The 11,870-nt window shown below is 41.9% G+C and overlaps 2 protein-coding genes and 1 pseudogene across 2 annotated transcripts; 2 read left to right on the top strand and 1 right to left on the bottom strand.

The window, feature by feature from the left end:
* Positions 1-1,643: 1,643 nt before the first annotated feature.
* On the bottom strand, positions 1,644-3,258 carry LOC125201949 (ferredoxin-like protein). The gene is made up of 2 exons (XM_048100246.2): positions 2,989-3,258; positions 1,644-2,293 (listed from the first exon to the last, which is right to left on the bottom strand). The coding sequence occupies exons 1-2, from the start codon at positions 3,083-3,085 to the stop codon at positions 1,704-1,706; spliced, it is 687 nt and encodes a 228-aa protein (XP_047956203.2). The 5' UTR covers positions 3,086-3,258; the 3' UTR covers positions 1,644-1,703.
* A 1,036-nt stretch (positions 3,259-4,294) lies between these two features.
* Positions 4,295-7,000, top strand: LOC125214709 (uncharacterized). Its single transcript, XM_089064097.1, has 6 exons — positions 4,295-4,449; positions 4,898-4,958; positions 5,054-5,189; positions 5,347-5,674; positions 5,962-6,090; positions 6,184-7,000. The coding sequence occupies exons 1-6, from the start codon at positions 4,368-4,370 to the stop codon at positions 6,642-6,644; spliced, it is 1,197 nt and encodes a 398-aa protein (XP_088920223.1). The 5' UTR covers positions 4,295-4,367; the 3' UTR covers positions 6,645-7,000.
* A 4,118-nt stretch (positions 7,001-11,118) lies between these two features.
* Positions 11,119-11,825, top strand: LOC125202449 (putative invertase inhibitor pseudogene; annotated as a pseudogene).
* Positions 11,826-11,870: the final 45 nt, after the last annotated feature.

Consider the following 11,870-nt stretch of genomic DNA (forward strand, 5'->3'; position numbering starts at 1 on the left):
AAACTCGTATCTTCTCTCTAAAATACCCACGATATATATAAACAGCGGACGATGCATTCTAAAACGTCGCTGGAATAAGACATCCCCAAAACGCGGTTGCGGAGCGAAGTAGTCCTGATACAACCGAATATGTGCAGCAATGTGGTCCCGGGTTACATGACGTCGGCGATGGATCGGCCAAGGTACCGCTGCCGCCGCCTGCTGCCGCCGCTGCTGCCTCTGCCGTAGCAATCAATCAATCGTCTCTTCCACAGCGAGATCCAATTCATTATCACTATCACTATCACTAGCGCCTCCGCCACTACCACCCGCACGACTACTCGCCATTCTAGATATACTTGAAAATAGAGTTTAGAGAGAGAAACTTGTCAACACAAGTAATGTGAATGAAATGAAGTTCAACGAGCCCTATTTATAGAGTTTTAAAAAAAATATATTAAAACTCGGATCCGACCCTCGCCACAGTGGCGGACGTCCGCCCGCCCGTGGGTCGGACGTCCTAGCCCATCCGACGGGCATATGGGACGGGCGTGTCCGCCCTTCGTCTTCACTACGGCGGACGTCCGGTCGGACGTCCGCGACGTCCGCCATTGGAGATGCTCTTATCGGAAAGTGGTCTCAAAAATATTAAAGTACTGGCTGCTACACTTCTAGCATTTCTCATGATGATGAATATTTTACTCCCAATTAATGGACTCTTGTTTTCCCGCCCAAACTGCTTTCAGTGGCATTTCTGTTAATATCTCCGCAACTGTCACTTTAGATAGCCGTAGTTATTTTCTCATTTCAAATTGCAATAGTAAATATCCTCATATTAATTTCCTAGCTATTTTACAGTGATTGCTGTGTCTCAAAGATTTCTCCACAAGTGCATATTTCATTTGTTGGTGTTTAAGTTTATTACACCTTGGAGTGGTGAAAAATGGTTCTGCGTCGTGTATTGTTTGTGGCTTTTTTATTTAACCCCAAACTCTGTGCAATTACTGCAATTTAAAAATTGTAATCAGTTGTTTAGACTATAGAGTATTGAGTGTGATTTCGAAGGAGTGAGAAATATAAATAACAATTAAATTGTTGATAAGTTGAAATTTGGTTTTGGATTTAAACTCCACACTGGCCATCACTTTGAGATTCATGTGAATTATAGATTTAATTTAATTACTCATTATCTAGTGATAGAGATAGTAATATAGTGTAAGCAATTATTATTATCGTTTAAAAGAAATAATTACAGATTATATTGTTTTTTTTTTCAAATTTTATTTCAATACTTTATGATATGGAGTAATTTAATTTGTACAGTACCTGTATTGCGAGTGCTCTAACTCTTTGGTTTGACCTTATCTGCTCGGTTCAAATGTGGATTAAACACTCATTGAAATTTAGTTGTTTTTGTATATAGTGAGGATAATGTAAAATAATGCAATTTTAAATTTTCAACCCCATTATAGATAAGAAAATGGACCAAGTAAAAATGGAGAGCAAATTAACTTCTTAATATTACTCTTATAAATAACAAACTAATCTAATACCATTTTGAAAAGCAATTCTTGCACATTACCACAACAAAGTCAGTCTAAAATGAATGTTTTCAGCATTGAGAGAAAGTTAAGCTGCAAAATCCACCGGGAATGAGAGAGTCATATAAATGCTTGAATAAACATGGAATATCAAAAAATAGTAATCAAATAACAGTATCTGCATCACCAAAAAAGTGAGGATGCATAAATTATTAGCAAATGTTTCAAAGTGTTCAAAACCAAACCAGAATTGCTGTGTCCTGCACTGCAAGGCAAGCTAGCTCCACTGTAACAGCCTCTCTTCTGCTCGACTCCTTCACCGAGATCTTCAAGAACGAACGTACTGTTTGTCGGGCTGTTGCTGAACAAAACACACCAAATGTAAGGCCCCTTGTGCTTGTGGCTACCAATTATGCCTACTCCAGCTTCAGTGACCGTCTTGTTTCTCAGCAGCGAGAGCGATTTCTGATCTCGAACAAGGACATTTGGGAAGGCTTCCTGTGGCTGAAGATATTTCTGGTGGCATCCCAAGATAAGGCCGGATATGGTTCCGAAAGTGGGGAGCTCGACACCACAATTGGGAGCGAAAACCTCGGTGAAGTCATCCTCTAACGGCTGGCAATGGATGGTATTGTTGCTGCTGCAGTTGGCCTTGCATTCTTGTGCATACTGCAGAGCAATGCACCCGAGGCCCCGACTGCTGCTCAACTTGGGAAGCTTCTGCGATGTTCGGTTGTTGTTGATTATGTCAAGAAGGTCGTTGGCAGCATTTCCTACGGCATAGTTGTTTTACAAGTAAGAAGCTTTCACCTACTTGCAAATTCAAGAAAGGGAATAATGCAAGAGAAAATAGTGCCATATAATCATCCTTTTATCACTTGTTTTCAAGCTCTAATTTTTAAGATAATTATTGACAAAGAAAAGCTTTGATTCTCAATCTTCAATTTGTCAAGCCTGTGTGAGAAATCATCAAACTGAACTACAAAAAGGCAGAGTTAGCACTATACATTTGAGAGGAATCATTTTTGTAGGATAAAACACTTCAGAAAACAAGCCCTTTCATCAATTCACCAACACTCCCAATTCTATATAAGTACGTTAATTGATGATTATTACTCCATAAGATATGGGAGGTTTACCCTGCAATATGTACTTGTATATCTTTGAACTTCTCTATTAATTCCTATAAATTAAAACTCCACTATTCAACCAAGAATTAGTGACATGACAAAAAAAATTCCTAGTCTTGAAACCTCATGCTACAATATGTACATATGTTAGAAAATTCCCATCATTCAAAACTCCAAAATGTCATCCAACATTCTTGATTCCGACTTTGTTTCATAAAAACCACTAACAACGCAGTAATTTTTACATATACAACAACAATTAAGCACAAAGATAGTACATTTATTCAACCCTTCATAGTCTAGCAAAAGACAAAGATTCAAGGGAAAGGCAAGATTACCATGATCCTTGGAGGAAACAAAAAGCGGTTGCAGAAGAAAGCAACAGAGAACAGTCAAGTGAGCGGTGCAGCAAAACTTATGGGCCTTCATCACCATCAACAGCAGTCCAGAAGAAATTGTTGGCCAATCAAAGTGAGGGTTCAAGTGAGAGTAGAAAAATAGAGGGGTGAGCTCAAAAAGGGATCTTTTTCTCCAACAATAGCAGCATTGATGATTTTATAAATGGGAAAGGAAGAAATTGGGGATAGGTGTACCTTGGAAAGAAGAAAAGTTGGAGAATGAGTGGAGTGTATGCTGGGATTTAGGACAAGAGCTATGTCTGTGTGGGCCCAGATTGTATAATAAATTTGTTCTTTTATCATTTCCTCATCCATCTTTAATTTGTAATTATACACATTCATTACTGTAATCCAATAATCCAAAAATGTTTCTCCAGAAAATAGCAAATGCTGGAATTGATTGAAGCCCACATCTCCTATCAAGGGAAGATCGACTAAAGGATAGGAATCATAGGAGTACTAGAGATCCCAAGTGTAAAATAAATATTCCTATATGTTCTTTATTTACTTTTGACATTGTAATCAGTGCCTGTCTTCTCTCACCAAAAATAAATAGTACTCCCTCCGTCCCCGAATACTTGACACGGTTTGACCCAGCACGGGTTTTAAGAAATGTAATGGAAAGTGTGTTGAAAAAGTTGGTGGGATGTGGGTCCTACTTTTAAAGTATTAGTTTTATAATAAATGTGAGTAGGAATGAGTTAGTGGAATATGTGGTCCACTACCAAAAATAGGAAAAGTGAACTGCGTCAAGTATTCGGGGACGGACCGAAATGACAAACTGTGTCAAGTATTCGGGGACGGAGGGAGTAGTATTTGGTTTATTATTTTCATGAAAATCACGTTTTTATTAACGTAATGAGGTACTAATATATTGGTTTAAACTAATGTTTCCTAAGCTTGAATTGGAAAATCTTTTAAGTACTACTCCCTCCGTCCCCCATTAAGAGTCACACTTTTCCATTTTGGTCCGTCTCCAATTAAGAGTCACACTTCATTTTTACCATAAATAGTAGTAGATCCCACATTCCACTAACTTTTTCAACTAACTTTTCTTTACATTTCTTAAAACTCGTGTCCGGTCAAAGAGTGACTCCTAATAAGGGACGGAGGGAGTACTGCTTAAAAACTCAATTTTGTTTTGCTGCTTGCCGTATTAAATCAAAACATTAATAAAAGTAGTACAGTATTAAGGTAATAAAACTCAATTTTTTAAGGTTAAGGGAATAAAGAAGATCGGTCAATGTTGACGACTTCTCCCCCAATTTAAGTGTAGTGCAAAACCCTAATTCAGCCAAATCACAAGCGTTTTAAGTTAAATGGATCGAGAATCACTAGAGAAACGACCTGCGATCTTCGTAGTCGGATCCCCCAACGTTGGCAAACGGACACTACTCTCAAGTAAGACCTTCTTTCTCTCACTCTGAATTCAAGAATGCCGTAGATTATTTTTAGGATAGAGTTTGAATTGGGGATTTAGAGATGTGTTATGCGAAGTAGTATAATGATTCAAGGGCTCAGCTGACAGCGACCAGTGATTGCTTGATTCTCACTGTGTGTAGCAAAAAAAATGGGACCTTTGTTATCGACATTTGCATCACTCCCACCGTAATTCGTCAGTAAAAAGATTACGATTTTTATTTGTTTTTTTAACAAATATTGTTTGACAAAGATTATGTCTTTTTATCACTTCTTTGAGATTCAATACTTAGTTAAGAATGCCTCTTTTTCAAATTCCTGATTACTATCTTCCTGCTATGCACTTGATTGCCTATTTCGGAGGTGAATTTTGTGCAGTATTTATGTTAGACATTATGAAAGGAAACTAAATTTTTGTAATCGAATGTAGGACTACTTAAGGTGGATTTTGATGATGACTCGGATACATCACTTGAGTTATCTGTCAACGGGTAAGTTCCGAGAGGCCAATTTCCCAGTGATGCTCTATCTCTCATAGTAGTTCATAAGCATTTAAGTGTAAACCTGAATTTGATTCCTTTATCAGGTGGACGATCAACACAAAGTATTACACAGCAGATGTTGCAGTATGGATAGCTAATCTTTCTGATGAGTTATCTATTACAAGCTTTCCTGATGTGAATCGGATAGTTGCCTTAGTTATGGTCTTTGACACTAGTGACGTAAGCCTATTCCTTTTACTCAGTTTTGTTATGCATAACCATTTGTTTGTTTATGTGGCTTTAGAATGGACTGTCTATTTTTCATAACTATCTGTTCCGTCTTTAATAGTCTGATCATGCCACATGATGGCCAATATCTTCATTTTGTGATATGCAGCTCACGACACTAGTTGCTCTAAAAGAATGGGTTTCACGCACTGACATCCAGAAGTTTGAAATATTGCTTTGCATTGGTAACAAGGTGGATCTTCTTCCTGGACATCCATCACATGTAGAGTACAAGAGACACTTGATGAAGCTTGGTGAATCCTCTGTCAGTTCTCATTTGGACTTCTCTGATTATGGTATATCTGAGACTGAAGGAAGTAGTTTATTGGGAAATGAAGAGCCATCCTTAGGATTTAAGATATCTTGCATAGAGTGGTGTCTGGAACACAATATTGAATATGTTGAAGCTTGTGCATCGAATGCTGATTTTGATCAATGTAAGAGCCTCTACTAAGCATGTTCCTTATCTTGAGTATATTCTTATCATTCTTGCTTGGTTTTTGCTCACTTGATTTGATCTGCTTTTTTTTTTTCCTCTCTTGACCTTGACCTTTTACACAATAGCATAATGTTGTTTATGTTTTTCCTATCAGTGGTATTCTTTTAAGATGTTTCTTTTACTAAGTGCAGTGTGCCTGAACTAAAAACTTGTCCGTCACTACCATCTCATTTAAGTTTGCATGGAGATGCTAATGCTTTACTGTAAAATTCCATTGCATTACAGGTCTCTCTGTTGATGGTGATTCACAGGGTGTTGATAGAGTTTATGGTGCTCTCTGTGCTCATATGTGGCCTGGAATGTTGTTGAAATCTGGTGACAGGATAAACGAGCCTTCATTGCCTGAGCAAGAAGGTAGAGATGCCTGTTTGTTATGTTTAAGTCTTCATTATTTATTTATGTGAATGTTACTAGGGACTATACTGAATGCCTTTGATCTTTCTTCAGAGTTGTCCGAAGAAGAAGAATCTGATTATGAACCTGAATATGAAGTATTATCTTCTGCTTCAGCAGAACCGTGGGATGATATAGGATGGATGTCAGCAGATGGTCCCATTTCTACCTCAGAAAGTGGGATGCCAATGGAAAAGGTCCCTAATGTTTCAGGTAGAGAAAGTGAAGATAAATCCATCAGAGAAGAGAACCAGCCGTCAACATCAGCCTCTCAGTTGCCCAAAGAGCTTGACCATGAGAAGGCATTTGAAGCAGACCCAACATCAGAGCTTAATGATGATAAAACTTATGAATTTGAAGATTTGGAAATGCTAATGGCTGAAATTGGTAACGTGCGCAATGGCTTGAGGCTGATGCCTGATTTCCAGAGGAGGGAGATGGCTGCAAAGCTGGCAATGAAAATGGCTGTAATGTTTGGAGACAGTAGTGGTGGTGAGGAGGAGGAGGAGGAGTAGGAGTAAAAGGAAAATAGCAATAGTATCAACTGAAATTCACCTGCACTAAGGGCGGTCTCTTTGCTGTAATATGAAAGTGCCCTGTCTGCTGGACAATGGAGAATCACAAGCGAAGTTCAGAGGTTAGTTCTCAAGGGAGATGACAGTATTATATTGGTTTATTGAATATTCTGTCGAACTTTTAACATGGAACAATACTTAGACAAGATTTGATATTTGTTATCCTTGGAAGATTGTGAGTGAATCCAAGTACAATAGGTTTATGTGTTTAGGTTAAACGAAGAAAACTCGATGAAACTGATTTGGCATGTTATAGTGCTCAAAGGCAATGGATGATTTCGGTCGGTTATTGTTAATAGGCATCATATTCTGCTGTTTGGCTTAATTATGCGAAAATGGTTGGTAACGACATTTCTGCGTCCGATTCTTGACAATTGCATTTTTCTTGTGTTAGCTAAGCTTTGTTCCTTTTCAATCACGCGTATTTGTTTAATCGAAGTCCCATGATTTCTTTACGTAAGATGAGCCCCATACCTATAGCTTAAGGCATGGAGAAACATAGTGCTAACTGCATTTTTGACTATTGATGATGATGATGATGCGTATAAGCAAGAAATTACGAGGGCCCAAATTTGTTAATGAGGTGATGATGATGCAAGTGGGACTTAATCGAAACATATATTCGAAAACCTAATAAATCAAATGAGTAAGTTGTTGTATGCTAATTTTTTATTGAAAAAATTCAGCCAGTTTTAATTTGTTCTATGAATCTCCTTAGGCCACGTTGGACATTGGAACAAATTGGAGGTTTTCTAAAAGAAATACTGTATCAGATTTTATAGGACGATTGTGTGGCGCTGTCTCTGATTTTTTGTTTGGATAATTGTGATTGCCCCACGTGGTTAATGGGATTTCTTAACAAGAATCTGATTTGGTTAATTATGGGTTCTAATCAAATTATTGGGAAGAAATAAGAATGAGTAGTCAGCATCAGCAGCAAAACGAAGTTTAACGACAAAGCATGAAATCAAATTCGGACAGATACTCTCAACCGCACGACAACGCTCTTACACTAGCACATTTACATTGCTGTAATTCATCGGATTAATATAAATGCATTAAAATACATAAATTCCGTGATTATTCCATTTTTGTTCAATTCCATTCCTAGATGTATTTTCAAATAAAATTACAATTTAATATGCAAAAAGGGAGGCAAAATCTTGTGTACATCGGTTCCCTGAATTTTTCCACTACTTGGACTCTTGATCTTTGTATGCTCTTGCCCCTGATCATTTGTGTTGAGTTAGTGGTTGCTAATGCTCCCTCCTCCACCAATAATAATCGTGTTTTGCTATTTTCGTTCGATCACCAATAAATGTCTTATTAATTTTTTACTTTGGCAATAGACCCCACTTCAAATTAACTATATCTCACTCATATTTTATTATAAAACTATATAGTTATAAAAGTAGGATTCACCTTCTATTGTCTCTTTTAATTTATTATCCACAATATTTTCTTTTAATTTATTATCCACAATATTTTTAAAAATCCGTGCCCCAACCAGACTTGCCGTTATACTGGTGAACAGAGGGAGTATCAGTTGGTGCTAGTTAGGTTGTCTCCGGCGGCGCCCCTCCCATTCGCCCCTCCCACGCGCCCTTCCCATGCCACGTCAGCACTAGCCCCTCCCATTCCACTGCCACATCACTAGCCCTTCCCACTCGCCCCTCCCACTCGCCCTTCCCACAATTAAATTAATTCACAATTAAAATTTAAATTCACGAAAATAAAATGTAAATTCACAGAAATAAAATTCGACACGAATACGAACGGGAAATACGAAAATTACATTAAATTACATAATTTAAAAAAATTACATAATTTAAAAAAAAAACATAGTAAATAAAATTACATAATCCCCTCGGCTTTCACTCCTCCTCCTCGTCCTCGTCCCCGTCGCCCGTGCCGCTGCCACCTCCGACGTCCCCGCCCCCGATCTCGACGCCATCATCATCAATGGGCGGCATCCCTAAATCGCGCCGACATCGGTCGACCATCCCCTTGCACAGCCTTCTCAAGACTGGATCGTGCGTGTTATACCACTTCAAAGTGATCTGCATCAGGGTCTTCGTTTGCTGCGCGCGGGCGAGGCTGTCGTCATCTTCTCCGGCGGGGACCTCCGATTCGACCTCGTAGGACCCGCTGCCGCTGCCGCTTCCCCTCGCCATCCGCTGCGCAGCCTGATGCCCCATCGGGCGACGACGACGGCGAGTGTCTGTTCGTGGTAGCGGGGCCACTTCATCGGCTTCGGGGAGCTCGTGCGAACCTGCACTGCTGCTGTACTCACCGGAAGAGTTGATCTTCGTCCGCTTCCAGCCCGATTCGACGCCAACCGCAAACTTTTGCCAGTCCTTGATCGCGAGAAATGCCTCCCACTGGTCAAACTCTTTGATCCCCAAGTCTTTGCTGGGGTACTGGGCTAAGGATTGTCTCCGCACATCATCCTCAGACATGCCGCTGCTTACCATGCGCATGTTGTTTTGGTAGATTGAGGCAAAACGACTGAGCTTAGGCCTCAACCGGCGCCACTGTTTCCGGCATATCTCGGGGATGCGAGGCTTCGCCCCAGGCGGTTTGTTGGCGCAGTAGGCGGCACTGATGCGATGCCACATTCGGTCAACATACTGGTTCGCTCCGGTGTAGGGATCCTCTACAACACCGACCCATGCCTTCGCAAGCGCGGCATTTTCCCACACGGTCCAGATCGTCCTCCGCTCAATCTCATCCACACCCTCCTCCCCTCCCATCCCCGTGTGTGAGGAAGAGCTCGGGACTTTGCCCTTGCCCCTACCCGCGCTCCTGGCCGTGGCCTTGCTTTTTCTCCGGCCCCTTACAGGCCCCGCCTCCTCCTGGGGAGTCTCACGGATCGGCGATAGCCCCAGATCCTCAAAAGAGAAAGTCTCGATGCCGGCGTACTGAGTCTCCGGAATAGAAGAAGGGGAGTCATCGGCCAACAAATCTATATATGGCCGATAGACAGATTCCCCAGGCGTCCTCGGGCTCCTGTGCTGCATCGACCCACTCACCGACATATTTGGCGGCGTACCGCTCATCCCCACTGCCCCGGGCACCATCCTCCCACCCCCGCCATATTTGGCGGCATACCGCCCATCCCCGCTGCCCCTGGCATAGTCACACCCATCCCCGCCATATTTGGCGGCATACCGCCCATCCCCGCAGTCCCACCCATCCCCGACATATTTGCCGGCATACCCGCTGCCCCCGGCATCATCTGACCCATTTGACTCATCCAAGTGTACATATTGTAGAACATTTGGGGAGTCATCGTCGGCATACCGCCCATCCCCGCCATCTGGGGATTCATCCCCGCAAAATTTCCCTCCGCGCCGATGGGAATCGAGGGTGTGTTCCCTCCGCTCGTGGTGGGGGAGTTTCTGTTGTACTCCATTGTAGTAGAAATGAAATGTGTAGAGAGAGAGAAACTTGTTAACACAAGTGGGGTGAATGAAATGAATTTGGGGGAGCCCTATTTATAGAGTTTATTATTTATTAATTAAAAAAAAAAAAAAAAAACAAAAATGTCGGACGTCCGAGTTGGGACGGGCGACCTTCGCCACAGTGGCGCCCGTCCCACTCGCCCGTCGACGGGAGGGGCGAGCTCATCGCAGGGGCAGTCGGGACGGGCGTGGGCGCCCTTCCCGCACACTATGGCGCCCGTCGGGTCGCCCGTCCCCGACGGGCGAACGGGAAGGGCGCCGTAGGAGACAACCTTAGGTGCTTGGAATGTGCATAGTGGTTAGTAGCATTGGAGGACACACATGTGACTAAGGAGGGGTTTAAGCCCTTCCAAATTATTTATTTTTTATTTTGATTGTATTATGTTACTATCTTCGTCTCCCAAATTTTGACACAGTTTACCATTTCGGTCCGTCTCTAAAAATTTGACACTCACATTTTATTATAAAACTAATACTTTAAAAGTAGGTTCCACATCCCATCAACTTTTTCAACTCACTTTCCATTTCATTTCTTAAAACCCGTGCCAGATCAAAGTGTCAAAATTTAGGGGACGGAAGTAGTATATTTTTGTTAGTACAAAAGCCCCTACTAAGACAATAAAATATAGGAGGAAAATTATCTTCTCATCCAAAATTTAGAATATATAGCTTAATAATTTTCTGCATCCATCCCTGATTAGCAACACATATAATTAAGATGCTTTTTAGTGCCCATGCTGATAAAAATGCAAAAACACTAGCACGATCCGAACCAAATTGACTTGATCCTATCCCACATAATGCTTATACTTAACAACAACATCATCATGATCACATTCCCTCCTAATCAAACACGTAATTACTCAATTCACAATTAAAAAAAAAGAAGTAAAGCCCAAACTAACCTTTTTCAACCAACTAACCACCTATATATAAACATTAAACACCATTATTCCTCACAACACCACACCTTGTACCATAACACAAGCAAGCCAAAGAAGAAGACAATGAAACATCCATGGCTCTTCATCTTCTCCCTCTCCATCACAATCCACCTCTCCTCATCACAGAGCCTCATCAACACCACCTGCAAGGCCATGTCGGCCGACAGCCCGAACATCAAGTACGGCTTCTGCGCCACGTCGCTGCAGGCCGCCCCCGCCAGCCAGTGCGCGTCGACCCGGGGCCTGGCCACGATCGCCATACGCGCCCTCCGCTACAACGTGACGGACACGCGCTGCCACATCAAGCAGCTGCTGAAGAGCGGGCGGCGGTGGGACCCCTACGCGAGGCAGTGCCTCGGCAACTGCTTCGACCTCTACTCCGACGCCATCTCCACCGTCAAGCAGGCCATGAAGGACTTCAACGCCCGCCGCTTTGACGACGCCAACGTCCGGATCAGCTCCATAATGGACGCCGCCACCACGTGCGAGGACGCGTTCGCGGAGGGGGGAAACGGCGCCGTTTCGCCCCTCACGAAGAGGAACGCGGACGCCTTCCAAATCGGGGCCGTGGCGCTGTCTGTCGTCGGCATGATTCGGAAGGGATCGGCCTGATTTTTATTTGAATTTCATTGTTAGTAATTTATATGATTTAACTTGTTGGGTGTATGGTGATTATGTGGTTGATGGGCAATATATAATATCATCATTTCATATATGTAGTTTAGTATTGTTCTATATCACGATGATCGATTTTTAGA

Source organism: Salvia hispanica, chromosome 2 (assembly GCF_029641045.1).
Source record: "Salvia hispanica isolate PSC_SH4W2 chromosome 2, Shi_PSC_v1, whole genome shotgun sequence".
NCBI classification, from domain to species: domain Eukaryota; kingdom Viridiplantae; phylum Streptophyta; class Magnoliopsida; order Lamiales; family Lamiaceae; genus Salvia; species Salvia hispanica.

Excerpts from the sequence above, each read along its gene's own strand:
- LOC125201949 (XM_048100246.2), bottom strand. The coding sequence starts at position 3,085 with ATGGTGATGAAGGCCCATAAGTTTTGCTGCACCGCTCACTTGACTGTT. Across the intron at positions 2,294-2,988 it reads TGTTTCCTCCAAGGATCATG|GAAATGCTGCCAACGACCTT; the intron begins GTAATCTTGCCT and ends ACTATGCCGTAG.
- LOC125214709 (XM_089064097.1), top strand. The coding sequence starts at position 4,368 with ATGGATCGAGAATCACTAGAGAAACGACCTGCGATCTTCGTAGTCGGA. Across the intron at positions 4,959-5,053 it reads CTTGAGTTATCTGTCAACGG|GTGGACGATCAACACAAAGT; the intron begins GTAAGTTCCGAG and ends TTCCTTTATCAG. Across the intron at positions 5,190-5,346 it reads TGGTCTTTGACACTAGTGAC|CTCACGACACTAGTTGCTCT; the intron begins GTAAGCCTATTC and ends TGTGATATGCAG.